Source organism: Lineus longissimus, chromosome 11, assembly GCF_910592395.1.
Source record: "Lineus longissimus chromosome 11, tnLinLong1.2, whole genome shotgun sequence".
Classification (NCBI taxonomy): Eukaryota; Metazoa; Nemertea; class Pilidiophora; order Heteronemertea; family Lineidae; genus Lineus; species Lineus longissimus.
In genome coordinates, this window is record NC_088318.1 from 14551908 (window position 1) to 14579844 (window position 27937).

Below are 27937 nucleotides of genomic sequence, written 5' to 3' on the forward strand. Positions count from 1 at the left end.
GAATCTGATGTGACTTTATCATCTCTAAGGCCAAGGTCAAGGTTGCTTCCGAGTCGCCTCCATCCTGATTGGTTGCGTCTGTTCGATGCTGATGGGTGATTGGACGTTGTCCAGATATGTTCATTGTCCTCATTTTGAGTGCATCCAGGCTGCGGTGCTGCTCTTAGGTCACGTGCATATCCTGTTTGACAACTGACCGTCGGATGTGGGTCAGAGATGTGATATGGCGGAGGCGGATGGTCGTAGAACGCGGCCCCAGGCAAGTGTATTAATGGGTGGGGTTGGCAGGCGACGTTAGAACCTCGCCTTGTCGATCGTTCCTGTGGAGGGGCTGTAGGTTCCCTACAATTGAAGCGTGACATCTCAACTGTCTTCGTTATCTGAAATTGGAAGAATTACTTTTGTAGACTTGTCTACCAAGGGAGATTCATGGAAAATGGATGGAGTTCAAGAGGTTATGGGTTTGATTTTCGGAAGGATAAAAACTGTCAGGTTATCTATTTTTCGTTGGGCGAAACATTAACTACTTGGTTCTGAAGACACTGGGGTGTAATTTGGTTCCAGTCACCGGCGATATTAGTACGGACCAGAGACTATGACCTTTTGATCAATTCTATAGCCAAAGTACATTGTATATCATATACAATGTACTATTGTAAAAGTCCGATCTTTCGAACGTATTTTCTGATATGAAATTTCGATGTTCCTCGTTTTGTTGCTTACCTTCGCTGTCTTTGTCCGGTCCGACTTCAGTTAAAATATTATTTCTTCCAATCATCCAAAAATATGCTTTCTCACTGATGGCAAAAATCCAGGCTTTCGACGCCAATGCCTTTCGCTGCAGCAATAACCTATATTCTGTATTGCACGAAATGTTGGCATTTTGCAACAAATACTTCTTCCGGTCTAGTCACCTGATGTGTTTGTTTGTTCCAGTGAGATTTGTGTTGTCTAACCTATCAATTACACCGAGAAATGTAGTCATACTAAGTTGTCTTTGACTAAGCTGCTAATTTTCGTAACGAGTTTCACGAATCTTGCGAATGAAATTCTGCCGGTGATCGTTGTTTATGGATTTCTGTCACAGCGGGATCATGTTAGGATCACATCAGTCTCGGCTGTTTTTGAAGGAACGGATAACTTGTTTTCCCATTACAATTAAAAAAAGGAAAAAATATCAAACATGAAACTGGAGAAGAGGATTAAGGAATAATCCCTTGTCCTTTGGAAATAGTTAAATATCCTCAGAATGTTGTAGTCAGAGCTTGTCAAATCATATCAGACGCGTACGAGCGTCTAAACATTTTACAATACAGGGAATACACAGAAATAACACAAGTGAACGATTCAACTTTATATTTTTTTATGACAGAAAATATTACTGCTATATACATGTATCTCGTGTACCATATGCAATCCAAGGTTGTTTTTTTTTAATAACGCCTTAACTGAAATTGAATTATACATGGTAGTGTAATGGCCTGCTATGAAATAATGTTGCTGTCACCGTATCAAATTATCTCCAGTACAATTATACCGCCACTACTAATTTTATAACGGGTCCAAAGAAAAATGCCGGGCCAAATAGAGGCGAGCCCTGTATTAGACACTGTAGATCACGTGTGCATTGCTATACATGGGTTTTGGTAAGTACCCATAGGGCCAATAAATCCTCACCAAATTTTATTTGTGTTAAAAATAACCTTTACCAATATCACGATAACATTTTACAACATTCCAATACCAAATGCCTGAGAAAAAATGACATCTGTACAGCAAATCCGTCAAATTGTCACTTGCATTGATATGGCCCATTAAAATATTAAACTGTTCTAAACTGACTAGTGAGACCACATTTTCGTAAATATATTATCAGCAAGCATATTTCTCTGTAGATTTAGAATCAACCACATATTGAGAATTAATTCCACTTGGATCCATCCGAGCCATGTATTTACCAAAACTCGACATTTTAATTAGCTCTATTTGACTCAGAGCTGCCAAGATTGAGTGAATATTTCATCTCGATTTTGTGTACGTTACGGCACTTCCTCCGGTTTTTTGGTTTCGTTGCCAGTGAGGCCACAGGTAAACCCACCACCCTTCACCACCAAAATAAAAATAAGATGATTAGTCTTACTATACAGAGGACAGTTTCATTCCGAATGAGGTTAATCCGGCTCCCGATACGTTCCCGTCACTATCCCGACACGATCCCATTAATATCATCGTCGCGCAAATGCACTCACCGCATGAATTTGCAAAAATGTACGGGAAGGTGTCGAAAAGGATTTGACGGTGAAGTTTTTCTTATCTGGAATGTATCAGCAACGTTCTGGGAAGCTGGCGGATCACTTGCATAACTCACTTACTATATATGCCTATGAGTAGTCCTAGGCCTATTTCTTTGACGAGTTTGCGGGATGATATTGTTGATATGAGCATACATTTCCAAAATATAGTCTACTGCTTTCTTAAAGTCCCTAACGACCATGTAGTCATAATCGTTTCCTCTAGCTCTCTCCTGCCGGAAGTCGGGTAAAGGTTTTTCATTGAGATGCCCATTGGTGTCACCTCCGTCAGTAAACCTTACATATATCTGAAGGTACTCCAATAGATCTTGCATTGTTGTTGTAATACTTCCGAAAACTTCATCACTGTCCTGTGTGCAGTTTACTGCTCTAGCTTGAACGTGGCTCAGATGAACGCGATATTCCTGCACCGTGGCTAAGGTTTGCTTGACGACGAACCTCAGCTGTAATGAAAGGGGTGGTGGTGAAGGGCTTGATACAATTCATGAATTTTCGCCACGTTTCAGCGAATTCGCAGGTATAATAACAGCAATATGGCATTGAGAAAATACTATGAACTAGAAAGGGGTAGGACCATTTAAGCTAGTTTGGCACAATGGGAAGACATTTAGCATGGTCCGTACATCTTCATCTTGACCCTCAATGTATTGACATTGCTCAGTTTCCAGACAACGGGCGTATGGGGGGCGGTGGCTACGGAGGCAATACCACTGGGAGTTCAGTATGCACATCTTAGGAAGGTGGAACTCTGTTGTACACGAAGTGTGAGGTTTGGCGAGTAAATTTTTAAGGTCACGCTCAAGAAGATTTTGAAAACGTAAGGGCTAAATATGTATGACAAATGAGAATGGAAACCAGGTCAAGTTCTTATCCTCGGGGGTTAAAATCCAGTGCTTTGAGAAGCGAACCATCAAACTGTTTGTTTTTACTTTGGGGACCCCTGATAATAGTTATAAGACGCTTTTTATGCAGCGTTCCTCTCACCAGTCCTGGATATCCTCTTTCGACTCTGACCAGCGAAGTTTGATTCTCAGCCACTTCAAGTCGGATTCGTCGACAATTGAACTGTGGGCCAGTGGCGACATCATCACAGAATCCGATCCGGACGATCTAAAATGGTAAAAATACATAAATATTCCTAAAAGGTAATTGCTTGTACTTATATAGAGTCTCTAAGGAACATTTATACATGAACCTGGCTACAAATACAAGTGCCACGCAGTGTATCTCGACAAGGCATTTGTTATTTTACGCCTCCTCGCTGCGCATGAGTAATCATCGAAGGTGAACGAGATTTCACCATGGTGCATTCGATTTCCCATGGTGAATTCAGAATTTATTTTGGTGAAAATCATGGTAAAAACACTATATTTTACCGTCCTAATTGACAATGGTGAGATCGACATTTTTTCTTAGGGATCGGCAACGCCGACATGTGAATAAACTAAATTACCATAGCGTACCTTGTATCCACAGGTTCCATTCAGCTCAACTCGAGGCGTCAGTTCTGCAACATGTGGTGTTCCGGGGAAGTGACATCTTGCAATGTTGGAAATAAAATCCTGGTCATTTCCAAGGCGACATCTGGCCAACTGTATTTAAGAAACATGCACATGATTAATCCTAAGCGCCATCTAATTTTTATAAATTGCTCAGGCTGACATTGAAAGTTGGCCATTTCATTCCAGACCATTATTCTGATTTCGCCAGATCCATGATATCTAATTCGACAGACATTGCATTGGACCATTGCGCGGGTCCCTGTATTTTGAAGGAGATAACGCCAAGTAATGCCAGAGTTAGTGACAAAACTTTGAACAATCAGGCCCAGGCTACCAATACTTACAAACTCGTTTGACAATCTGTTCGTTAGATATGATATGTGTTCCAGTCTTCCAACAATCACTCCCAACCGACTCGTTTCATCAGGGACGCTGCGAAGATGGCGGAGGAGATGCGGTCTAGTGGCGACCCCTGATGTAGTCACACCCACAGTTGATATCTTCTCCATTCTGGTTGGTCGTTTTTTGATGGGGGATGAGGTCACGTGGTGATATGAAGCTGACAAAACCAGGACGATCACGATTGCTGAAATAATGGGAAAAATTATTAAGAATACATTGATACATCTCAATAAATATCTGTTGCCCCTGTAAAATATATAGAGGATGTAAAGGAATTGTATTCAGAGTCAGCTTCAGAGTACGCCCCTCAATATAGTGATAGTGTGGCTCTCTGGGTGAAGTTCAAACCCACCTCTGGTTACCAGTATTAGCGTCATGATGTAGTTTAATCGAATCCTGAGTTCAAATCGAATACCGGTTGTCAATTTTTCGAAATAGCTTGAGATAAATATCGGAATGCAATAAACTTGACCACTTACCTCCTCCTTATATACCTGTCCTAACAAGAAGTGAGCCGGCACTCCCGAGAAGGACCTGTAGTATCCCTTCCTCATCTCGGACACTCCGAAAAAGGTGGGTTTCCTTGGACCGAAAGTAGAAAAAAGGTGACTCAATTTTCATGCCAGTTGCAGGCGCACGAATGAAATCAACAGTAACGTTATCAAATTGATAATTTGAAACTGATCCCCTTCCTCATCTTTGGTGGTATTCCAAATGATTCTGGCGGAGCTTTGTTCCCTCTCGGACCAGAAACAGAATATTCAAAAGGAGATCCAAGTGCTGTAGGTAGGCCTATTGGTGCACAAAGGAACTCGGCAACAAAATGTTGAAATCAGCTTTGTCTTGTTGGACAGGATTACGCAAATCTGGCTTTGTTTTCCGCTTGCTCAGGTGACCGCTTTTTCATAATCGAATCCTTTGGACAATGGCCTCACAAAAATTCCCTTCTGATAAATTTATCTTGCCTAGATACAATGTATTAAAGGCAAATTTCGGAACATCGTCTGTCATCAAAGTCAAATATCAGTTTCCGAATGTAGTTGTCAGAACCAATCTGCTCATTGGCTCCGTCAATTAAAATCATTTCAATAGCTTGTGTAAGTGTGACGAATGGCAATCCTCGTGATTGATATATTTTCCGTTTCAAAATTGCAGAATTAATTTGTTCAGTTACTGCCATGTCACAGCTGGACCATTGGTCAATGGCCACGCATGCCGCGGATTATCAAACTCGTTCCCTGGGACGGTTCTGTTGAGGATAATACAACAGGTGATTGCAGTTCGCTACTGGAACACGCCTGTGACAGTAGAGGTTAGGATCAAAATTCAATGTATATACTTTGCAGCAGCCGATGTGTTTAATGTATTCCAAGTTCAAAGTATTGTTTTCATTCTGAACGTATTGTATAAGCGAAAATCCTTTGATCACCGGGAATTGGAGACCTCAGGCCAGCGATACAAAGGTTTCAGACGCACAATAGCACATAATATGTACGTTCTCAAATTACATAGTATGAAAAACGACATATTCCGACATGTATGTCAGTACAAAAAGAATACTGCTCGTGTGTGTGATCCGAGTCACCAGATTGCACGAGTTGATTTTCTTCGGCCTAAAGCTTGAAGGAGAAAGCTCGAGACTGCAGGTCAAGGGCTTTCGGGCCGGAGAAAATTAACGATGTAACAAAGAATATGACCTGAAGATGTGAAGGTTTTTTCTCCGGATTAGCAACAATGAAGTTGCCATGTTGCACCGAGTGCAATACGGATATTTTTATTGCATCGCAGATTGCATCCTAGCTCGTGCGGTCATTCTTTCGAACCCTTTTACACATTTTTTCTTTAAAACATTAGTTTTAATGGGATTTTAATTGGCAGAGACTTCATTTTAAAGCAAAACGTTCCTTGCAGACACTTTCCATGATTTTGGAGAAGTTTGTATTTTGATGTTTTTCACAGCATGTCTGACGCATAAGTGCATTTAGGGTATATGATAACATGTCCGAGTCTCCACCTCAGTGCCTGTACAATCCGGTTTATACCGAGACAGTTGAGGACATAGTGTTATTCATCCTCTACGTACCATTCATGTTATTCTACGTCGTATCCGGTATTATTGGAAACTCGTTATCAATCGTCGTTCTGACTCGTGAAATGAAGGGCTCGACATCATTTCTCCTCAAGGCGCTGGCAATATCTGACAACTGGGTTCTCATAACATACGGTATCACGTACTCGCTACCAGCAGTCTATACGTACACGGGGTATCTGGAGTTATATCACGAATTCTTTCAGCTCGCCCGCGGGTATCTTTGGACACTTACGTGGTATTGGAAGACCGTTTCAACGTACGTTATGATATTCGTGGCAGTGGAGAGATATGTTGCAGTTTGCATGCCTTTAAAGGCGACTTCTCTTTGCACGATCAAGAACTACAAGAAAGCCGTTTCGTTCATACTCATTTTCTCTCTCTGTTACAACTTCCCTAAACTCTGGTACTGCGATACTCAGTTTAAACGTGACCCGTGTACCAACCGTGTCAGACCTTTGTCGGTTTACAGCAAACTTGCCGAGTTCAATACATATTTTTTGTTGATCTATGTTAATATTCTTTTTTACCTTGTCTTATTTTTTATACCCCTACTCGCCCTTGGTTTCACGGGGATAAGAATGGTGCACGTTCTGCGAACTCGGCATGCGCGCGGCTTAAACGAGTCAGGAAAGCGGGGCAATCAAACCAACTACATCACCAAGAGACTCGTACTATTGGTGGTATATTTCTTTGTCATAGAGGTTCCCTCAACACTTGTCAACCTATCTGTACTCGTTTTGAACCTTGACCTTGACGGTATTACTGTGACACTTGGCGCCCTCTATGCCGTATCTGGTATGAATTCTTTCATAAATTTTTTCATTTACTTTTTTACTGGCCACAGGTTTAGGGAAATTTTAATAGGAATGTTGACCTGCCAACGTTATGAATGATGCCGACGTCCAACATATGTCAAGCTCTTAAGGTATGGCATTACTTTAGGATTTGACTACATATTCCGACTTGGGACGGTTGTTCAAAATAAATCAAAGTCAGTTAATTTGCGTGGTATGATACTTCGAAAAATTCGTCATTGGCAAGTTTTACACTCTGGTGTTCTGGAGGTTTGGACAATACGGAACACTCTTCATTGAAATATCCTTCGTCGGGATTGGCGCTTTGGCAAATATTGGGTAGATCAGCATGACCAATTAAACAATACATGTATGTGATTTGATTTCACTTTCTTAATGATCACGATTATCTTGTATTTCCTGATTTTTCTTGTTATTTGACTAAGATTCCTTTCACCCGAGGCATGGCAAAATCATACACGAGACCCATTTATCAAATGCCTGAAAAATCAAGGTTTACAGTTTTCCATTGTCTTTTAATCCTTCAAAGGGATTAAGTTAGTCCAAGCCACGTCATGTTTTAGCACAGTCACTTAGGCCGTACACCTACCTGGGCCTATTTACGCCATAGGCTCAAAATATCGGTCGTTATACATACTGTACATGCAACGTGCATGACTGGATATCCAACAAGACTTGCAGGTAAATTGCGTTATTGAGATCAAGATAATGATTGCCGCATATTCTATGAGGTGACACCACAGTGCAAGCATGCCAACGTGCAAATTTAATTAATTTGTTATCGTTCATGATACTGTAGTGTCGTACTATTGTGCCGACAGTGATCAGTTCCGTTAAATGTTCATCCTCTTCATTATTTCAGGATAACGAAATGGCCGTGCGTAACGTTGCTAGAATCGTCTGCATTCTGGTGCTATTAGCAAATATTGGTGTTTCAAAAACGAAAACAGGCAGCACCATAGAGGATGAAGGATCCAAGGGAAAGGTTTTGGTGTTCGGAGGAACTGGATTCATCGGTTCTCATATTGTGGAGCAACTTCTTGATAATGGCTACGAGGTGACCTTGACCCACCGAGGATCTTGGTACTGGGACAGTGCCAAGTTTAAGGACAAGGTCATGTCCATCACATGTGACAGAGACTGGCCAATGAAAACAAGCTGTCCAAAATTAATGCGGTACATCCAGTTTAATATTTTTGAGAGCGTTGTTGACGTAAGCGGTGTGGATTATCATCACGTGCGTGACGCTATCACCGCTTTGCGGAATCGCACTAAATTGTATGTGTACATAAGTTCTGATTCGGTTTACGAAGTGTGCAACAAGAGTCATTCTGATCCAACGAAGGAAAGCGATGCCGTCAGGCCAACATCCACGGCGAAAGTGGCTGAGTATGCTAATGCCGATGCGTATGGCAACAAGAAATTTGTTTCTGAGAACGATGTCATCAAACAAAGACTCCGCGGAGGATTTCCATTCGTTATTCTCCGGCTCCCTGATGTCATCGGCCCACGTGACACCAGTCCAAGATGGCTGACTTACCAAGTATGGCAAACCTATGCCCAAATGATGACAACGTTTGTTCGAATACCAAAAGACACCGCACATGTGGCGTCAAGTTATGTTTTCGTGAAAGACGTTGCTCGTGTTGTTATCAAGCTTTTACAACCACAGCCTGAGGTATATGATACCGTATATAATGTAGCATTCCGGGAAACAAATTTGACCCTGGAGCTTCTACTCCGGGAAATGGCGGATGCCTTGGGTCTGATTGACCCAATATATTCTTTCGTTGACGCCGAAGATACTGATGCCCGTGCCTTGTACCCCTCAGTCCAGAAGGGTCCACTAGATGTCTCCAAGATCAAGAGGGTTTTGGGTTTCGAACCGACACCCCTGAAAGAGGCAATTCAAGAAACTGTTGCCTTTTACATTGAGGCAATAGAAAGCGGGAAGTATTCTGACCAGTTGCTAAAAATGGAAGATCTGTTTACGAAGTTTAAACTCCTTGCAGGGCCAAGCAGATACAAACAACTTATCAAGGAGCTCAGGCTCGAAAAGGAACTTCTATAGGCTTTGTTTTACTAATTGTGGAGCGAGTGGGCCCAGCTGCTGACCTCTACGTGACTGTACCACGCCATGTTAGAAAACTGAGCCTGGTTCGACTCGTTGGAAAAAAACATCCATCAAAGCGTGAATAGTGCATATATGCTATGAGCAGACAATGTTCAGTCTGCATCTTTGATTTGCATAGTGTGTGGAAAAAGAGTGTCTCAAAAATATTTGGGGACAGGTGAAGACGTGATTTAGACAGAATGTACTAAGTTTTATTCTTCTTTTAAATGTACAAAATCCTGTTGAAATACAATATATCTACCATGCTGCAGTTGGTCTCAAGTACTGTTCACCGAACACCCAATAGATCATTTCACTACATGTTTTTGATTTACCTTTTCAATCCCAATAATTCTGTCATAAGAGACAATTCCCCCATTCGAAAACAGCGCAAGTTTAGCCTAAATTAAATTTGGGGTAAAGAGTTGGATATTTCACTTGGAAGGATATCAAAGCCGTCCCACACCACTTGAACAAATTTGTATAAAACATTCTAAACTGGTTGATCCGTGTGACAAGTTGTATTCTTTAACTCGGATGGGTCGATTCTCGTGTCATCTGGATACTTCTTCTGGGTGCCTTGGGCCATCTGATCACGGACCTAGAAGAAAGGTACAGATGACATTTTGAAATTTAGGCTATACAGCCTTGACCCTAAAGCAACCTCATAACGGTAGTTGATGGAAATTGATATACCGTTCCATTGTAATATATTCGCCGGAATCTTTTGTGAAAATATTTTCAAAGGGGGTCAAAGATGCCCGACTCGTTTAAGTTCCTTTCGCCGCTTAATGTCGCCAGCCACAAATGACTCGTATTCTAAAAAATGGCAATAAGGCAGCATAGGGGTGATCGGGAAGCATCCAAATTTCAAGTTACCTCCTCGGCTTTCTTGAAGACGCGCACCAAGTTCTTGCCGGCGAGTTTCTGTAAATCCTCATCATTCCATCCTCTGTCTATCAACTCGGCGAAGAGGTCAGGGTATTTCGACACATCCTCGAGGCCTTCTGGGAGGCTGGAATAAGAACGATTGGTTGGTCAAACATTACATACTCTTGAAGGCTCTCGAGAATTGTCAAACCAAACAGCAGTTGGACGAATGGATCTAAAAGGCCTCAGTTGTTCGTGTTTTGTCTTCGTCTATTCCGCAGGTAATCAGAGAGAATACCGGATTCCTAAAGGGTCTCAACTTTACTTTTCTCGTCTAAAGACTGCGGCTGTGTCTCTGTATACCTACACGTCAACACCATCGTAATCCGCCCCTATTCCCACGTGGTCTGAGCCCGCAGTATTCTTGATATGCTCGATGTGATCTGGAGGGAAAATATTCATATTCACTTTCGTTACATTTCTTTTAACATTGCAGTTTACGAGATAAATATGCCAGTTGTATATTTCGGAAATTCTGTTTTGGTTAGCAAATTAATCACTGATATTCTGTCAAAGATCGATAGGCCCTGGGCCAGATCCAACAAGCTGTCTTTTGCTACGCTGGAAAAGAAAAAATGCTCTTATCACCTTTACTGGACATGAGCATTTTTACTCTGCCTACAAAATGTTTTTACGAATTCGGAAACTAAGGATTTGAATTTTTACACATGACAATCACTTCATAAGAGTTCTGAATCATGCCATTCAGGAGTCAATTGTCATTTTACCTGCGACCTGCGAGATATTTGCTAAAGTTTGGTTGTACGCCGGGCCGCAGTTGATGTAATTACTATAGAAATTCACCATCACCACTCCACCATTGTCTGCCTTAAGAAAACGAAAAAAGGGAGATTGGTCTCGTGTATGCCCGAAATTGAATATACCGCCAAATTGTCATATTCTCATCTTCCTGGCGCTTCTGTCAAAGGTGGTCTCGACCAAAGTCTGGTCTCAACATAATTCAACATCAGGAAAGCAATTCCATACTAAATGATGACTCTTCAAGAATAAGGGTAGCTTTTTTCATGTTCAGTCCTTATATAGCGCTGGAGTTGACCACAACTCGAATTGGAGACCGAGTCCTCCCTCGCCAACACGTTACAAAGGCAGTACATGTACAATGTCCCGTCAAGGACTCTTTATTCAGACGTCAGGACTGGACATTGTGTTTGTTATTGGCAAGAGTTGGTCTGTGACTTACTACAAGTTTCAAGACATCGTCGGGTACATTTCTTCTGCTGTTACATAAGGCAAAGGCGGAGGAGTGGCTGTAAATGACCGGCGCCACTGCGATCTCCAGGGCTTTCATCATCGTATCTACAGACACATGGGACAGATCGACCAGCATGCCAATCCGGTTCATCTCTTTTACAACCAGCTGGAACAAGACGACAATATATAAGCTATACATGTACATTGTATCAGGGCAGTATCTTACCTCTGTTATTGTAATGACAACAGGGCCGTATTAACGATTTGGTCAAAAGGGCTCAAAGAGTTTTATTTCCGTGAAGAACCTCCACTGGGTGCATATTTGTGTTGGTGAAAAGACCTGAAAGATTTATCAAAAGCTCAAAAAATATTATTCTTACTGAGAGTACAGTATTCTTGACCAGGGCCTGATTGTTCCAAAAAAATTTGTCACTAACGCTGGCGTTAAATTAACTTGGCGTTATCTCCTGCATTTAAGCCCTTTTAGACTTAATGCCAAGGCAAATTAACGCCAGCGTTAGTGACAAAATATGTTTTGAACAACCGGGCCCAGGAGTCCTGAAGAGATACTGCCCCCCCCCCCCCCGACATCTTCAGAAAGCTCAAAAACATTTATTTTCAAGAGTATATGACCCCAGCATTTTTGCACTGAGGGAGGACAAGTGTGTGTCAGAAGAGACGCAGCCGCAGCAACTCGGAAATGATTGACTCATTAGCAGGAAATAGGTAAGGTTATCTATACCTCTCCAAACTTTGTCAGGCCATTAAATTGTGGTTGCTCATCTGGGGTGTCCACCAACCAGTTATCAGCCCTGGAATTAGACAGATTTGCAGTCATAAACGATGCAAGCCAATGAGAACAGAGCATGTGCGTTTTTCCGTGATTTCGGATATCAGATAGAAATCACGGATAAGGCAAATTCATTTAAAAGTTTCGTGTTTGATTGAATGTTTGGTCCACGGATGGTTTTAAGTTCATGTAAGGCCATACTGTAAAACTTTTTTTGTTTAACTTTGGTATTGTTAACAAAGATTTGCACTATCTCTGCTTTTAATATCATCCGGCTCGCCCTCAGTAAAATATAAAGTACATATACACTATATATACTATATATAACGACATTACGGCAGTGTGACATATTGTGTGAACTGATCTCAGAAGTGGGCCATGTCAACATAAGATATGATTTATACCGCTATCTGAATTGGCTTTTATTTTATTTTGTTATCAACAAAATTTATCAGAATATTGTCATTAATGAATTAAGAATTTATCAAGATTTTCGGCCATTAAAACACATGCCGATTTATTGTCCAAGATAATATTGAATACCACATAAAAATAAAAATCACTTTAAAAATCATCAGCACTAGTCGGACTGCAGCGCTCCATACGTCATCAGCGGCCAACGGGATCACAGATGATAGTTCCAACGATATAAAAAGAAGCCACTAAAAGGCGCGGCGTGATCAGGCCCCGGGATCAGGTGCGATAGACATTCGCCGGGTTCAAGTAAAGCGACGTGCTCCAATGAATCTTCTAGTTACTCTTGGATCAGTAGGACGATTTTGCTCTAACGCTCCGAACGTCAATCTCAGTTTAGTCACCCGCCGGTGTCGCGCACATTTAGTCAATCTTACCATGGAGTATTACAGCTGTGGGTCAAGGTCATGTAGCGTACACCCATATCATACATCATCCTGAGGGTTGCCAAGCTACTGTCGATCATGTGACCACCTTCTAGGCCAATCAGACTGCCGATTTTACCCTCTTCGAACGCATCAAGAATTCCTGAAATAAAAATGGCGACATCACCACTAAAACATGATGTTAATTTTTTCAGTATAGCGTTTTCGAGCATCAACTATACTACCCGCATCTTCACGTTGAAAACGTACCTTTTTTTAATAATTTGAATAACTTTTACATTTTGGGACTCAATGATACTCGGAACTCGTTGTAAACAGAGTCTTTCAAATTCTTTCAGAACGGGCGGTGGCTTTGATGTTGAAACCATACGTTCTCCAGTTGCCTGACTCTTTATTTGAAAGACTCTGGTATAACAAATGAAAACAAACAATATAACAAACATAAACATACCTTGCGCTGTAGTAACAAACTTAAATGTATCGGGGTACATGGCTACGAATCTCTTGATGGTGTCCATCTGGTCCAATGCCAGCTTTGTGGCGTCTTTGTACTGAGCGCTACAGGGCACATAGTTTGCCCAGAACTGAAGAGAAAGTCGTTTTCAAAAAAACTAAATTGGCACTCAATCGTCTCATTGATAGTGGCACGACAAAAAAGACGATCGGTCATGTCTGCTATGTTTTTATTGCGTCACATGCACATGTTTTGGGCAATGTGGACATCACGTGTCATAACTAATTCAGCGTTTGCTGCCGTGACATGTGCAATGTGACATTGGTCGTCTGATAAGTGGACGATATCGAAGACATTTACATAAAAACATGGCAGACTTGTTCGATCGTCTAGTCTGATCCCGATCTGATTGCGATTTGTTTTGTTGTCAATCGGTAGCCGTGGTCCTCCACCTGCGCCGGGCTTCCTGAAATTATTTCACCAACAGTGGCCATCATGGCCCATCCTCAAATTATCCCCATGCAGACTATGAATTGGCACAAAATTAAAAACTCGTTATTCTGCAAATAATATGTAAATTCATGTAATTGGCGTTTTTGTGGAAATCAGTCATGATCAATTTAGTCAATATCATTGTTCATACATGCATTAACTTATCAGGCTATGAACAAGTACCAAATTTAAAAACTACACTGCAGCATTATCATTGACCTATATTCGCGCGATCGCGTCGATTCTAACACACATTTTATTAGCCAAAATAGTATGTCGTTGCTTCTTTTTACTGGCTGCAGCTTTCTTTTCATTTATGTCCATACTTTAGAATTCGCAAAAACGCTTCGACAAAAATGTCGTCAACACTGTGTTCCTCCGGCATGGTATATTTCGAGTTACGAGTGTACGTAATCTATGGGGGGGGGGGGGGGGCTACTACCTACCTGTGCTCCTAAGAGGCCCTCCCTCAGTCTAGGGATGTCTGTATGGGTCACGTTCCACTTGGCAGTGACCCTGAGGTCCGATTCCAAGTCAACGCTCCTAACGTGATTCTGCGCGTATTTGTTAAAACCCCAAGGCAGATCATTGTGCCTGAAAAAGAAAAAGGGCGGTGTGAAAGAAAATTTAGTCTCTTGGAAAATTATTCCTTCGGATTAAGACCGTAGCCTAGCATAATTTGTGACTCACTGAGGCTTCCTAGCCGGGTCTTAGGTTCCTTCCACGATGGTCAGAGGCCTTGCCTTACGTGAACCACCACCGCCAACAGTCTTGTGTTAATTCTATAAAATGTACCGTACCATGATCAGCATTCGAGATTTACCGGCATGTTGAAAGAACAATGGCATATCTCTTTTCATAGGCCTATACATAACAGACTACAGCTCATGTTAATCAAGAGGATATAAATACAACATTTCGTATGCGCCGGGGCCTACTGCGACGCACGCGTCAGGTCGGGAGTAGTTTAACAGTGATATTTAAGATATTCTGGTACGCTTTTGGACCTCATTTTCCGACCAGCCTCCCACGACCAAAAAAGACTCGCTACGGGCCTGGCTTCAACCGCGCCCTCGACCTAGACTACATTTCGCTGGCAATATGAAATGTGAGCAGCCAGGGGGCTGAGGAAAGCTGTTGGACGCACCCCCGAACTGCTACTTGAAAATACAACTCATCAGGGACTGGTGTCACTACTTACCCATCAACAAGAGGGTATTTCTTCAGTATCTCCTTAGCCCGGTACAACGACGTGCTGCTGTCGGCCGCCCGGCGGGCCAGCGGCACACCCACACCTACTCCGATGGCGACAATGAGCACGCATGCAGCGACTGCAACAACTATCCAGACACGCCCGGAGATTTTGGCTGCTCCCTTTCCCATCGTAGTGTATCAACCAGCCCAGAGGAGAATCGAGGTCGAAATGCGCTTAAAATACCCGCAATCCAAAACAGGGCCTGGTGTCGGCACTTGTTCGACGCGACCAATAGAAAATCACGAAAACTTCGGAGTCCCCCTGCGATTATCTTTGGCGGTTAAGAATGTGGACATGATCACTCTGATATCTTATCATCATGTGCCGAAAGCCGTGATAAACCAATGCATCGACTTCGGAGTTGGGGCACAGCCCAGCAGGCATATAGGCCAACACTGAATACGAATTTCGATTTACAATTGATAGATAGGGCGACGGTAATGTCCGAGAGAAATACTCTCGTTTCTCACTTCTAACGTCCAGCCAGATCTAGGCCCGCAGTGGGATAATTTTTAGGCCTTCTATTCAAGCCACTATTGCCATTGACGCTGCTGGTCAATCACCCGCCGTGGGCCTACCGAAATGTACACATACACTGGCTTACTACAGTGGTCGTAAGGCGTGCGAAACTAGAGTATTTATCTGCCTACTGTTGGCAAAACGGGCGGAATGCCTCTCCGTTCGCAGTCGTCAGGGTTGTTGGGATTTTTGATCCAGAAAACATGATATTGCCGGATACTTTCAGTTGCTATCAAGAAATTGATGCATTCTACCTTTAAGAAAAGCTTTCCATATCGATATCACTTCGTCCAAATATTTGCCGACATTTTTTAAATTCTTTTCGTGTCTTTTGTTGTTGGCGAATGACCTGGTTCGAGATACCAGTCAAGCGATCTCGACGCCGCAGCAGTTAGTCAAACAACTTATGTTTTCTGAAGAGTTTCTTTGACAATATACATGTACTTCAGATAAGATTGTACAGTTTGACTGAAGTTTAATGATGTATTCTTGATTTCAACAGAGTACGAGTGAAAAAGGTTCCTGAGACACGATAACGAGAGTATTGTCCTCATGTGAGGAGGAAGAAGTTGTGGTCAAGTTCGTTGCAGACGTGAACAATAACGCCTCCGGCGGCATCTACTGCGAGGCAGATAAATGTATTCGCATTCTCGAATTGTCTCCCCAGTACTTGAATAAAAAACATGGCCGGAAAATTTTAAACCAATTGTAAGGAAAAATATCATGATATTGCGAAAATTGACGGTGCACCGCTGCAGATGGAAAAACATGACGTCATAAGATGTCCGTCACCAAGAAGTGACGTCATGGTGGAGCGTTGTCATAGTCACCCTGACGTGACGCCATACCTGGCAACCAGCAAGCGTAGTTGATAGGCGCGGCAGTAAAAATGCCCGGCCATCAATACATAAATTCTCCCTGAATCGTGAACTACCCTAGCGTGGCGAATGAATAGTTACGGAAATACGCGTGATGGTAGGTCGACTGCTTTGGCCGCCAATAAGAAGGAGAAAGTTGAGCTGGGGAAAAAGGAACACGGGCTTAATGTAGGCAGACACATTGCGGAGTCAAATTTCAGGTAACCCCTTTCTCGACTCGGACACAACACGACATGAACTGAAAATACCGTATAGATTGTTAAACTGTCTAGCATAGCAGTCCCCCTCCTTTCTAGTAGCACGTAAAAATGCCAAACCGACAACTTTTAGCCTACATGACATAATGAATCCATTTTTTTATCTCTCTCCTTTTCTCTTAACCGGACTTCCATCAAAAAAGCGCCTTTTGCTTTCTCTGGTCCTGGCAGCCAGGTAGGCCTACAATGCAAATCATCTCAGTCGACTCATTCAAGCTAAAAGAAACGATCGAAGAAGTAAGCTAAGCCTATCATGCAATATTTCCTTGCCCAAATTCACGAGCGATGCACTTTCGTGTGAATAATGTAACCATGAAGCTTTAATAAAAGCGAAACGTAAGTTTAGAATAAGGTGTTAAGTGTTTCCCCCTCAATGAAATAGCTTGGCCTTGATTTTAGTCAGCAATTTCCGGATAATTTACTATCTCATCTGCCGCTGAAAATGTAAAAATCTCGTTATTCGTTTCAGACACGGTGCTCTTGACATGATCCGCCGTCATCAACATCTCCAGGGAATGCGAAGGTCACACTACGCTATGGATGCGGATGATGAGGCAGAAATCAGCGAGTCAGAGGTAAGTAGCGTGTGCGTGGCGAGAAGTGGTGAAATTTTTCTTGCTGATGCAGCGGTCTTTGAAAGCCGTGAACCCCCGATGTCGTTTCGACGTCGGGTGCACTCTTAGCATCGTGATAAGGTCACTAAAGATCCGTGATTTGATATATCGCTACGCCTTTGTGCCGATCAGGTTCAATACTGAGTACGCGTACAAGATCTTGCGCGTTTGTGCATATGGCTCATGGTTAGCAACTTTAACTAAATATTGTATGCATGTATATACATTTTAGTCACAGAAGATTGCTTTGTCAGTTGGAAACAGACGTCAAAGTGGCCTGAGAGAGTTATCGTAAGTGCTCTTTTTTGACGATGAGACACTTGTTTTTATAAAGTATTAAAAAGCACAATCGGATGGGCAACAAAAAAAAAGACTACACAACTAAAAAATAGAATTGCATACAGTATACATGTACAAGTATGATAGATAGGGACAGTAAATTCGATATTGCTCACCCATTATCATTGATGTTTTACTCATTGAATACACGGAAAGATCTTAGATCTTAGTTCTAATATTATGGTGGCTAAAATAACAGTATAACGTTGTTCTATCAGAAACATGAACTCCTTATTCGTCCAGATACTAATGACCGTTTGGAAATCCATTCACAGAAGCTTAGCTTTGGAGTCATGCCAGTTTAGTCAAGAAAATGCATCATTTTTTTGACATCCCAATTCCAGGATGAGAGAATCCGCATCTCTCAAACCAGTAAAGAAGAAAAAGAACGTTCGGTCTAAACTGTTCGACTATGAGCAATCTCAAGGACGAAGCCGGCGAAGGATGCTTGGCCACCAGAACGAAGACCCGTACACCTACGGGGCCGGATCAGTTCCGAACATTCACAACGTTGGCACGGCCAATGGGGGCTCAGCAGCTCGAAATTTGAATGAAACGGGGTCTTCTGCTGCAATCAGACGCCAGAGCCTCGCAGACGAGAGCCATAGGAGGTATTCTTTTGGTGCTGATTCGGAGCGGCAGCACTCGTCCCGTGGTGTACGGCCGGACACGCTCACGCGTCACGAGTATGCTATGCATTTGTTGACGTCCGATCACCGCAAACGTGAGTAGGGCAAGTCTGTGGCGTTATTCACACAGGATGTTCATACTGTTCCATTCGTATTATGCTACACAGGCTCCGTCAATCTCCGAGTTCTGACCGCGTCGCTCGTCGTTATCGGAGATGCAGATGGTCGCTGCCGATCTAAAAAAACAAATAGCGATTGCAGCGCCACTGTGACAGTAGAGGTTGCCTGTAGAAGGTCTTCACTGGTGCAATGAGTAACCTAATTACAATGTACATAGATCACCACCAATCATACCAATTCTCCCTTAAAAAACTTGTCCCATTCCTTCATTTTGTAGAAAACCTAAACAACTCACACCGTGTGCAGCTGAATGGTACCTCTGGTTCGAAGTCCTCTTCAGATTCTTGGTTTGAGAGTTCCACCGAAACGCTACCGCGAAGGCATTCTCTCAACTGGAATCCCACAGGGGAGTATCAAGGCTCCTCATCTAGTCATGCGAGAAAAAACTCCTCCACGGATCCTGGTTTAAGCAGCAGAATTGCATCGGATTCTGAGAGTTCGCCTTCAAGTCATAGCAGTTTTATAAGCATGGATGGACGTCATGACAAACTACTGAAGAATGGGAACTCTAATCATATCAGGAAGAATTTAGGAGTTGGAGCGAAGAGCAGTAAGCCGCACGATGAACCCGAGGGTTCCCTAGGACAAGCTGAAAATGGCAAACATTCCTGGGCGCCGATCATACCCAGTCAATTGGCTTCGTCGAATCAAAAGTTTGCCGATCTCTCTCACTGTAGGCCTTCGGAAAGCGTGAAGGTAGAGCAACTTCGCGAAAAGGTGAGTGAATGATCTGTATTGGTTGCTCCATTGCGCCTTGTAGTATCGGTACGTTCTACATGGTCAAGAAGATGAGACCACTTTATTTATGTTGGTGCGAAATTCTGGCTTTGTGTTCTTAAAAGATAATGAGTGTTGAATCCAAAAATATCGGTCTCACAAGCACCAGTCTGTGTGTTTTTATTGAAATTTCATGTTTTGACTTGCACCCATCAATTACCTTTTCAGCAACAAATGTTGTGGTCGGAGAAACAGTATCAATATATTTGTCATACAACTTCAATCAACTTCAAGCAATTGGCACTATTCACAGGACGGGGGGGGGGGGGCAAAACAGCATGCATGGAAAACACATTTTTTGGTGCTTGGTATTGTCTCCCCCCTCTATAGCTACGGCGCTCATCTGTAATGTATCACTATCAATCCTATTTCCAGCGCCATCGGAGTGGTCGCACTTCCCACAAGGCCGCCGAGGCCCATCACGTCAGCTTGACCGCAGAAGCTATGGAAGAATTCAGGGAACTGATCAGGGACCCCTCATTCTGTTTGAGGTAAGATTTATTTCTGATGTATGGTACCCTATCAACATCTACTTACAAGACAGCAGGACTTAATGATGGTCACGTGAAACACTGTATTACACATATTCCACGACAATAGGGTAATTATTAGGCTCGGTGCAACCCTTCTGGAATAGATTCTTGTTGTGGAGCTGCTCTTTACAAAGATCATAAATATGGCTATCGCAACATTTACGCATTTTACAAGGGAATGAAGGCATACAGGGTAGGGGTGTAGCCCTACATTAATGAGATTCTGACATTTGGCTAACATTTTACTATTTATCGCCTCCCCGTATTTTCTGTTTTAGGTTCGAATGTATCCCCGATGTAGTGGGACCGGTGTGCAGCAGAGACTACAAGACACGACGCCGCATGATGGCCCTGGAGCTCCTTCTAAAACAAATGCCAACCATCAAGAAACAAATCCAAGACCAAGACGCCACCTTCGACCCGTACGAAATGCTCAGCTGCACATACCTCCGTTTGTCGTCAAACAACATCAAAACTTTAGTAGAAATGTGCAGAGAGGCCGGGTTGGATGTAGACTATCATCCACACATGGACGAATCTGATCCTAAGTTAAGTCTCACTGGGTCCGTGATCGCGTCCTCAGCTATTCCCCAGCGGGTGTCTTCACCCGAAGGTGTCAAAACTTCTCCGCCAACTGAGCAGCAGAATCTTAGAGAGTGTTTTCCTAATGCCGATTAATTGTGGTACAGATAGTAGCGTTTATTTGTGTATAGTACACTATCTTAATAAATTGCAGAATATGAATATTGCAAGTTGAATTGAAATTCGGTCATGCCAAGCAATTAGTCTTTTACTAGGAACACTCGGAAAGTGGCAAAATAATAAGCTGTGATATGCGGTAGTGGTGTGCAGCTGCAAATCTCCTATCAAAGAGAATTTATCCCTCCAGTCGATTGTGACTTTGCCCTCAAATGACCAATTTGGGATGAATGGATGGAGGTGATATTTAAACAGCAGAATATCTACCATACGTGGAAAACAACGTGATCTATTGACATAATGACAGTTGATGGCCTGTGCTTTGCAGAATTTTACATAAAGTAATCAAAATATGTATGTTCTTCATCGTCTACTTTATTGCAATATATCTAGACCATAACCGCATCAACAACATGCATCACATCACCTTATAGTGACAGGCATTTAAGTCCAGACAGAACAATGTTCAAACCTTCTCGGATCTTGAATCAACAATAAATGCTTTCCCAAGTTTGAAAAAAATGCTGGCAGCTAAACTGTGAGACTGTGAGATTAGTTTCTAAAAACCCAGGGGCGAGCGTAGAAATTTCAGATGAAGAGGGTTTACATTATGTATCTGTACAGTCACAGACAGCCACAGCCTTTATAGATTTTCAGTAATTCAGTCATGACTCCAGACTCCTTGTGGCAGTATATTCTGTTATACATAGTAGCTCGATGACGACCTCATTCACCGTGGTGGATTTTTTAAGGATATTATGGCCAAACTGCGAGCATAAATGATGATGGTTTCACGAATCACTCATTTAATGAATGGTAAGGTTTCGGTAAACTTTTTAGTCATCGTAAAATAAGGCCATCCATCATAGGCCAAATACCAACTCGGCACCACTATATACAGGTCGCCCTCGTGAATACTGGTATCGGGTGCAATTTTGAAGAGGCCTCTTGGGGTGCCATATATTGCATGTATTATAATTGGCTATTTACACTCTATGAACAGTGTTATAAACGGATGTCAATACACCAAAGATCAAGTTAAAAAGGCCAAATACAACCAAAACCATTTTCGTTTCAATGTTGCCGACATAACTCATTCGAATGCCTTCACCCTGATGCGTTATAGTAATAATCTACAGTTCTATTCCTCGTAGAGTGTATAACAACAGTCACAACATTCATTTGATAACTATATTGATATAACAACAGGACTATCACTAGTGAACTTGGCACCATTATTATAAATGGATGGCAATATACCATATCAAGTTTAAAGGCCTGGTGTGTCTGGTAAGACTTATCTTGACAAACGTGTATGATATACCCCTTAATCTTAATAACTTCACAGTTTTACACCAATCTACAGAGTGAAACTATAGATATCCCCATTATCTTATTGACTTCACACAGTTTTACACCAGTTGACAGAGTGAAATCAATAAATATCTCCCTTGATATTTCTTTATCAACTTCACGCAGTTTTACACCAATCGATAGAGCATATTCGATATCTCCCTGTTCATAGTTTCACCAACTGAGGAAACCTACTGAGACATTACAATTTTGCCTGGATGTTGCAAATCATGTTCCTTCTGACCAAGAGCAGTTTTAACTTCGAACTGTGAGAACGCTCGTATAAGTCTCAGTGAAAAGTAAACAAATGGAAATGTTCTGAGGCGGACATTTTCTTAGCCAAAAGTCCATGATATAGGTTGTACCATCTGTCATCACTTATAAAATCCTTTCGTCACACGTAACACAGTAACTGCCTCAAACACTATTGGTTTTGATTACCACTGTGGCATTTTACAAATATTACCATAACACATCTACAAATGCATATACATCAAACTAATGACTACTATCACATTATTAAATGAGGACTCGTATTATGAAATGAGGACCCGCATCACAAAATGCCAACACATGTCCTGAAATGTGGACTCGAGTCATGTATTGGGAACCAGTATCATGGTGACAGGTGTGTCGTAAAATGTGGTTTCACATCACTAAGTGTGGGCTCCCTTATTTAAAGTACCCTAAGTATGAATATAACATGTCATTGCATCGAAAACAGTGGACCCACACATATCCTTTAGTGAAGATTCTCCTCTCAAGTAATGCTGTTTTAAAAATTTATTTTATTTTTGTCTGGGTGTTGTATGGCCGACATACATGTACTATGGGTTGTTTGGTGAAGAAAGAATAGATCCAGCCTCAATGATACATTGAAAACTTGGCTTTACGAAGACATCCTATCCAAGTAATTAGATTATCTAACTTGAGAGTTGTGCACAATAAACTCTTGACACTGTCCCTAACAATCCCCTATCGCGCCAAATGCTAAACCATTGAATTACTAACACTATTATTTACATTCTGAGTCAAACGTAAATGCTATTGATGAATAAATTATTGCACAAAGTATTTACAAATGATACAAGTTCTTTGCTCGTCTGCTTCCTAAGAGTAATTGAATTTGATAGCTTTCAAGACGAAATGATCGTCAAATACATTTACATGTACACACATATCTCTACATTACAAGTAACAATACATCCATATACAAGAACAATCGTGAACACAGTGCACCCTCTACTTATTATTTCAATAGTTATCACCAATGACTATTGGTTTTGTACGGAAAACAATGTCATTATTACGTCAGCTCAGCTCAACAGCAAGGTGCTCAGTGAAATCATAAACCGATTGACAGACTGTACATGAGCACGAGTGGTGTAACACTGACATTACTTCAGGATTTTGCCATCTGCGGTCTTCTGTATTTTCTTAGTAAAATTTTTATTCTTATAATGAGGTCTAAGTAAGACCAAAAACTCATTACTTCAAAAAAACCTTCTTAACGAGATAACAACTAAAGAATTTACGATTTTCTTCTCAGCAAGAAAATCCTAAAACAGACTTCTTTGGACAACCAACTGTTGTACAGCATGACATGCCGCCCTAAATGCCAACATGATGGTACCTTAGCCACCCCAAAAAACATCAGTTGAAAGACAGTTATGGAGTATTATCAAAATGTATTTCTAAAGTGTGATGAAAATCATTTCATTAGGACAATGGCAATACTTTTTGATATAACCCTTGGTTGACCTTTTTAGAGATATTTTAAGGAGTGATGAAGCGAGCCCATTTTGACAAGGTTAGCATATTCAAATGATGGTTTTCCCACAGATAACAACATTTACTCCCATTAAAATACTATCATTAGATTATCAAATAAAAACTTAACACTACTTATAAACACTTTGTATACATAAATGCAACAGAAGATAATTACTGGCAGATTATGTAATATTCAAAAAGTACAAATGATTTGGCATTTCAATTCCTGGTTAGTGTATACCGTGTTTGAGGCCTCCTGAAACATGACAGTTCAGCAGTAAAAACACCTGGCAATGATGGATTCACGCAGCCTTGAACTTTGGGTGATCTGAGGTGGATTGCTGACCAACACCAACAAGTGGTTGCAGCATCCAGTTTTGTTTATTTTCACCATTAGTGTAATGTGGAGATGGGGGTTTAAGGTGTAATAACACACCATTTATGTTTTGGGATATTTCAAACAAACTATAGGCCTGGGCTGCCTTGCATACTATTTCGATAAGGTAGCGATATAAGCCGATGAGGCTGTCTTCTTCTATGACCAAAAGAATTTAGGCCGAAAACTGTTTTTTAAGAAGGTGACTTTAGACAGAAGTGGGCTAAGTTAATGAGTTTATTTTTTATATACATACATACACAGAAACATAGAACATCCAACTATTCATTCTTCATCACTAAGGATTTACTATGCAATCCGATACATTTTCAATAAATTTACCTCCTGCTAAAAGTCCCGATAAATTTGAAATATACAATGCTGTCCTCCACAGATTAAAGGCGTCTTCAGTATCAATACATCCAAGAGTGAAATGTACACATATCCAGGTTTTGAAGTGCATTATTCATGTTAATCAAACTGTGACATAGATCGTCCAAAAATGTTATCGAATCTAACATTGTATGAACAAATACTGATATTGTTATAATTTTCCTTTTTATTTATTAAAGATGGATGGCTCAAATTTCATGATAAAATTATTATTACTTTTTAAAATCATAGCAGATTTTTCTATACGCAAGACACGAATGTTTAGTTTGGTCGCTTGCCAGTCACCAGATTGTGATAATTGCTTTGCACTTAGAATGACAAATGACGTCTTGGTTATAGAGGTCTTTCTTTTCTGTCATGGTAAGACAAGGGCTGGCCAAGAAATTCACTCTTTCCATTTCTCGACATTCTCTCGCAGCATGTGTACCTGTTCTGAAAATATACATTGTAGTAGAAAATCACTCAAGGATTGCAGTAGAAAGATGTAAAATATGTCCATGCATTATTCATAATCGTCATTATGCAATAGTTTTAAAGATGGCAACACAAGTGTTTTCCAAACTCGACATTGTTCTCCAGTCGCGATTCTACAGTCACACAGTGGCAATGATAAAAGCTCACGCTAATAGATGGAGACATCAGCATTTGAACCAAAGGCAGTTGTGCAGATCGGGAAGCACTTTAAGTCCATGAAAGAGGATTTTTGTTGAAGTTGCTGCAAAGCAGAGTTTCACCCGATTTTATCCTGCTTATCTAGTGATACGTATTTATGCTAGTTTTTCAAGTTGTATTTAATGATTATTTGACGAGATGCTTATTTCCTAAAGTCAGGAAGACCCAGCTTACCTTCTCTGAGATTGGCTATAGTTGACTGTTTCCTTAGAAACTCAAGGCACAGATCTTTCTGCAGACCAAACGCCCGCATGTTACACGTGAAAGTTCTGAAAAAACAAGAAAATTAAACTGAGGTTTTTGCAGGAAAGAACTCACATTCGAAATAACCTAGACCCTATATATTTTTTGATCCACCAAATGTCTCTGCATGCTACTTTCTCACAACATCATCTGTCATATGAGAACACTGCATCCGACAAACTCCCTCCCCAGCTATTGTCTCCACACTCAGAAGATTGGGTTAATCACCTACCCTAACTGTCCAAATGTAATATTCTCCTGGAACTCCTTGTCAGTTGTTCTCGCCTCCCTGTTGTCTTTCCTGAAAAGAACAGATCAGCTTTTAGCTTTTAGCCATTTGAAATTCTAAAGAAAGTTATTTTTCCATGATTGCAGCACTCGAGCAGCAAACTAACACCCTCAAATCAACTTTAATAACTGCATCGCCTCACATACCTACTCTGTATCAAAGTTTCAAGCTCCGATCATCAACATCCTACCTTGTGCAAAGTGGTTTGTGTGAGCGTTCGCTCTGTACCGCATCAAAGAATGCAGCATTCCAGAATCGCAGTGACTGCCATATTGGTTGGTCCTTCAGGTAACTGTACAGGAAATGCTTGTAGCGAACACCTGCATGGCCAGAAGCTGGAAAGGAATGATTGAGAAAAAATATTTATAATTTTGATATTGTTCATTGCGTGTGAAGGAACCATACTCAAAGGGGGAAGGACGTTATAGAAAAGGCCTAGTCCCAAATCCCGACAGGCCATTTCGGCAAATACCAATACTATTTTTTACTTCTCCTGAATTTTCCGAATTCCTACTCGATATGGGTGCCAATCCCTAAAACACTGGCAGTTTTTAGTCCACACTGGTCTTCCGAGAAAGATTCCCGATTCAGGGTGACCAAGAGTGGGGAAGATATTTCGAGTAACGACAGGCCAGCTCAATCCTTTGTCACTGGTGAAGTGCATCACATCTCTCAAAATTTTGTCTATCGTGGCCCATGGTACATTCATTCGATTGGGTACGAGGCCTACACAACCAATTGGTGTCCAGCAGCACCGGCTTAAATGACTCTCAAAACATCTAATGCAGAAGAACAGAAAGCAAAAAGTATATCAAATCTGTTGGCTTAACATTTTTAGAAGAAGAAAAAAAATAGATTGAAATACAGAAAATAAAAAAGGAAAATTTATGAATGAAAAGAAATAAATTGAGTTTGGAAAATTACTTTTGATCACACATGACACCAACACAATCTAATTTTATTGATTAGTTCTTATACGTATCATTACAAATTATTAATCAATAAGCCCAGATCTATATATTATATATCCCATTTATCACCACTGATCGAAACTGATCAACCATTGATTCATCTTGGACGTCATATGAGTTCTATTTTTCACCTTATGGCAACAATTTTGTTTCTGTATTAAAACATGGAGACATGCTCAATGGCTCTGACCACTTCTTCGTGGCACAGTCAATGGTGTTACTCCAGTCATAACGTTATTTTGCCCCTTACCTTGCAGTTAAAAGATTTCCGGTAAAAATCTAATACACGGCCTATTGTCTAGAAACAAAGCCAGCTCGCACCTAGGCCTAAATTCCCTTGTTCTACATCTTATCAAATGGTCATCAGGGCAAATATCTATAACACCGACCCCCACGAAACAGTTTTAACGGGGGTTCGGTGGCCTAAACTGGCAAGGGCAAGTAAATATTGCAGCAGGATATCTGAAAATCTGCTCTTAAGAAAGGCTTTCACGACTATAGTTAGGATCAAAGGTTATGTTTGAAGCGAAAGCCAAAAAAGTGCAATGAATAAAAGAAAAGTAACACTTCATGATTCTAAGATTATATCTAGAAGAAATGTTTAGGAAAGGTGAACGTGCATGCATGAATCTGGGATACCTTTATCTGTGACAGCAAGGTTAAGGCCATCACAATCAGGCTGCAATGCTGAAAGTAAACACTACTAACTATTAAACAAACAAATCACAAATACTACAGTTTAACATCACATTACTAAAAATCACAAATACTATAGTCTTATTACTAAAAAGTAAAAGTGTGAAAAAGAAACTTAATTTTTTATAACCAAAATGATGTATTTTTGCTACTTAAAATAAGATTTTTAAATGTGTTTTTTGTTCGTTCTGATTTCCAAGATGATGTGTCTACTAAAATACCATAGCTGGAACCAGTCCTGATGCAAAAAATCACTGAAATGTTTATCCAGCAGGTAATTCCACATTGCAAAACACAGTCACTTAGATATACAGGTCGTCCTCGTGAATATCGGTATCGGGTGCAATTTTGAAGAGGCCTCTTGGGGTGCCATATATTGCATGCATTATAATTGGCTATTTATACTCCATGAACAGTGTTATTTAAATGTTATTGTTTGCACAGGTCGTCACAGTCATTGGCTTAAGCCACAACAGCAGGTATTTCTAATATTTTGTTTGTCAATGTTCCAGGGCGG

The 27937-nt window shown here is 41.1% G+C and overlaps 5 protein-coding genes and 1 long non-coding RNA gene across 12 annotated transcripts in view; 3 read left to right on the forward strand and 3 right to left on the reverse strand.

The window, feature by feature from the left end:
* Positions 1-1392: 1392 nt before the first annotated feature.
* On the reverse strand, positions 1393-5290 carry LOC135496193 (uncharacterized). Its single transcript, XM_064785367.1, has 5 exons — positions 4696-5290; positions 4159-4400; positions 3776-3904; positions 3297-3422; positions 1393-2755 (listed from the first exon to the last, which is right to left on the reverse strand). The coding sequence occupies exons 2-5, from the start codon at positions 4321-4323 to the stop codon at positions 2372-2374; spliced, it is 804 nt and encodes a 267-aa protein (XP_064641437.1). The 5' UTR covers positions 4324-4400; positions 4696-5290; the 3' UTR covers positions 1393-2371.
* A 2253-nt stretch (positions 5291-7543) lies between these two features.
* On the forward strand, positions 7544-9399 carry LOC135496024 (uncharacterized). The gene is made up of 2 exons (XM_064785127.1): positions 7544-7804; positions 7986-9399. The coding sequence occupies exon 2, from the start codon at positions 7995-7997 to the stop codon at positions 9192-9194; it is 1200 nt and encodes a 399-aa protein (XP_064641197.1). The 5' UTR covers positions 7544-7804; positions 7986-7994; the 3' UTR covers positions 9195-9399.
* A 73-nt stretch (positions 9400-9472) lies between these two features.
* Positions 9473-15590, reverse strand: LOC135496023 (dipeptidase 1-like). Its single transcript, XM_064785126.1, has 10 exons — positions 15176-15590; positions 14421-14568; positions 13480-13612; positions 13020-13170; positions 12121-12190; positions 11368-11544; positions 10895-10994; positions 10474-10549; positions 10116-10251; positions 9473-9837 (listed from the first exon to the last, which is right to left on the reverse strand). Exons 1-10 carry the CDS (start codon positions 15355-15357, stop codon positions 9730-9732), a joined length of 1281 nt encoding a protein of 426 aa, XP_064641196.1. The 5' UTR covers positions 15358-15590; the 3' UTR covers positions 9473-9729.
* A 1826-nt stretch (positions 15591-17416) lies between these two features.
* LOC135495795 (uncharacterized) lies at positions 17417-18293 on the forward strand. Its single transcript, XR_010448597.1, has 3 exons — positions 17417-17458; positions 17730-17788; positions 18181-18293. It is a non-coding gene; the product is annotated as an uncharacterized LOC135495795 (long non-coding RNA).
* Positions 18294-19113: 820 nt separating this feature from the next.
* LOC135495297 (uncharacterized) lies at positions 19114-20906 on the forward strand. Its single transcript, XM_064783760.1, has 3 exons — positions 19114-19362; positions 19798-19913; positions 20234-20906. Exons 1-3 carry the CDS (start codon positions 19114-19116, stop codon positions 20631-20633), a joined length of 765 nt encoding a protein of 254 aa, XP_064639830.1. The 3' UTR covers positions 20634-20906.
* A 112-nt stretch (positions 20907-21018) lies between these two features.
* Positions 21019-27937, reverse strand: part of LOC135495987 (uncharacterized protein KIAA0513-like) — a 29700-nt gene continuing 22781 nt past the window's right edge. For 5 of the 7 annotated variants that reach the window (XM_064785058.1, XM_064785057.1, XM_064785059.1 and 2 more), the window contains 4 exons: positions 25944-26088; positions 25697-25765; positions 25396-25490; positions 21019-24976 (listed from right to left, as the gene is read on the reverse strand). In XM_064785058.1, coding sequence (XP_064641128.1) covers positions 24831-24976; positions 25396-25490; positions 25697-25765; positions 25944-26088 — 455 coding nt within the window. In that variant the 3' untranslated portion in view covers positions 21019-24830. Of the gene's footprint in view, positions 24982-25395; positions 25491-25696; positions 25766-25943; positions 26089-27937 lie in introns of all 7 variants that reach the window. The other 2 variants (XM_064785062.1, XM_064785061.1) reach the window with 1 other exon arrangement.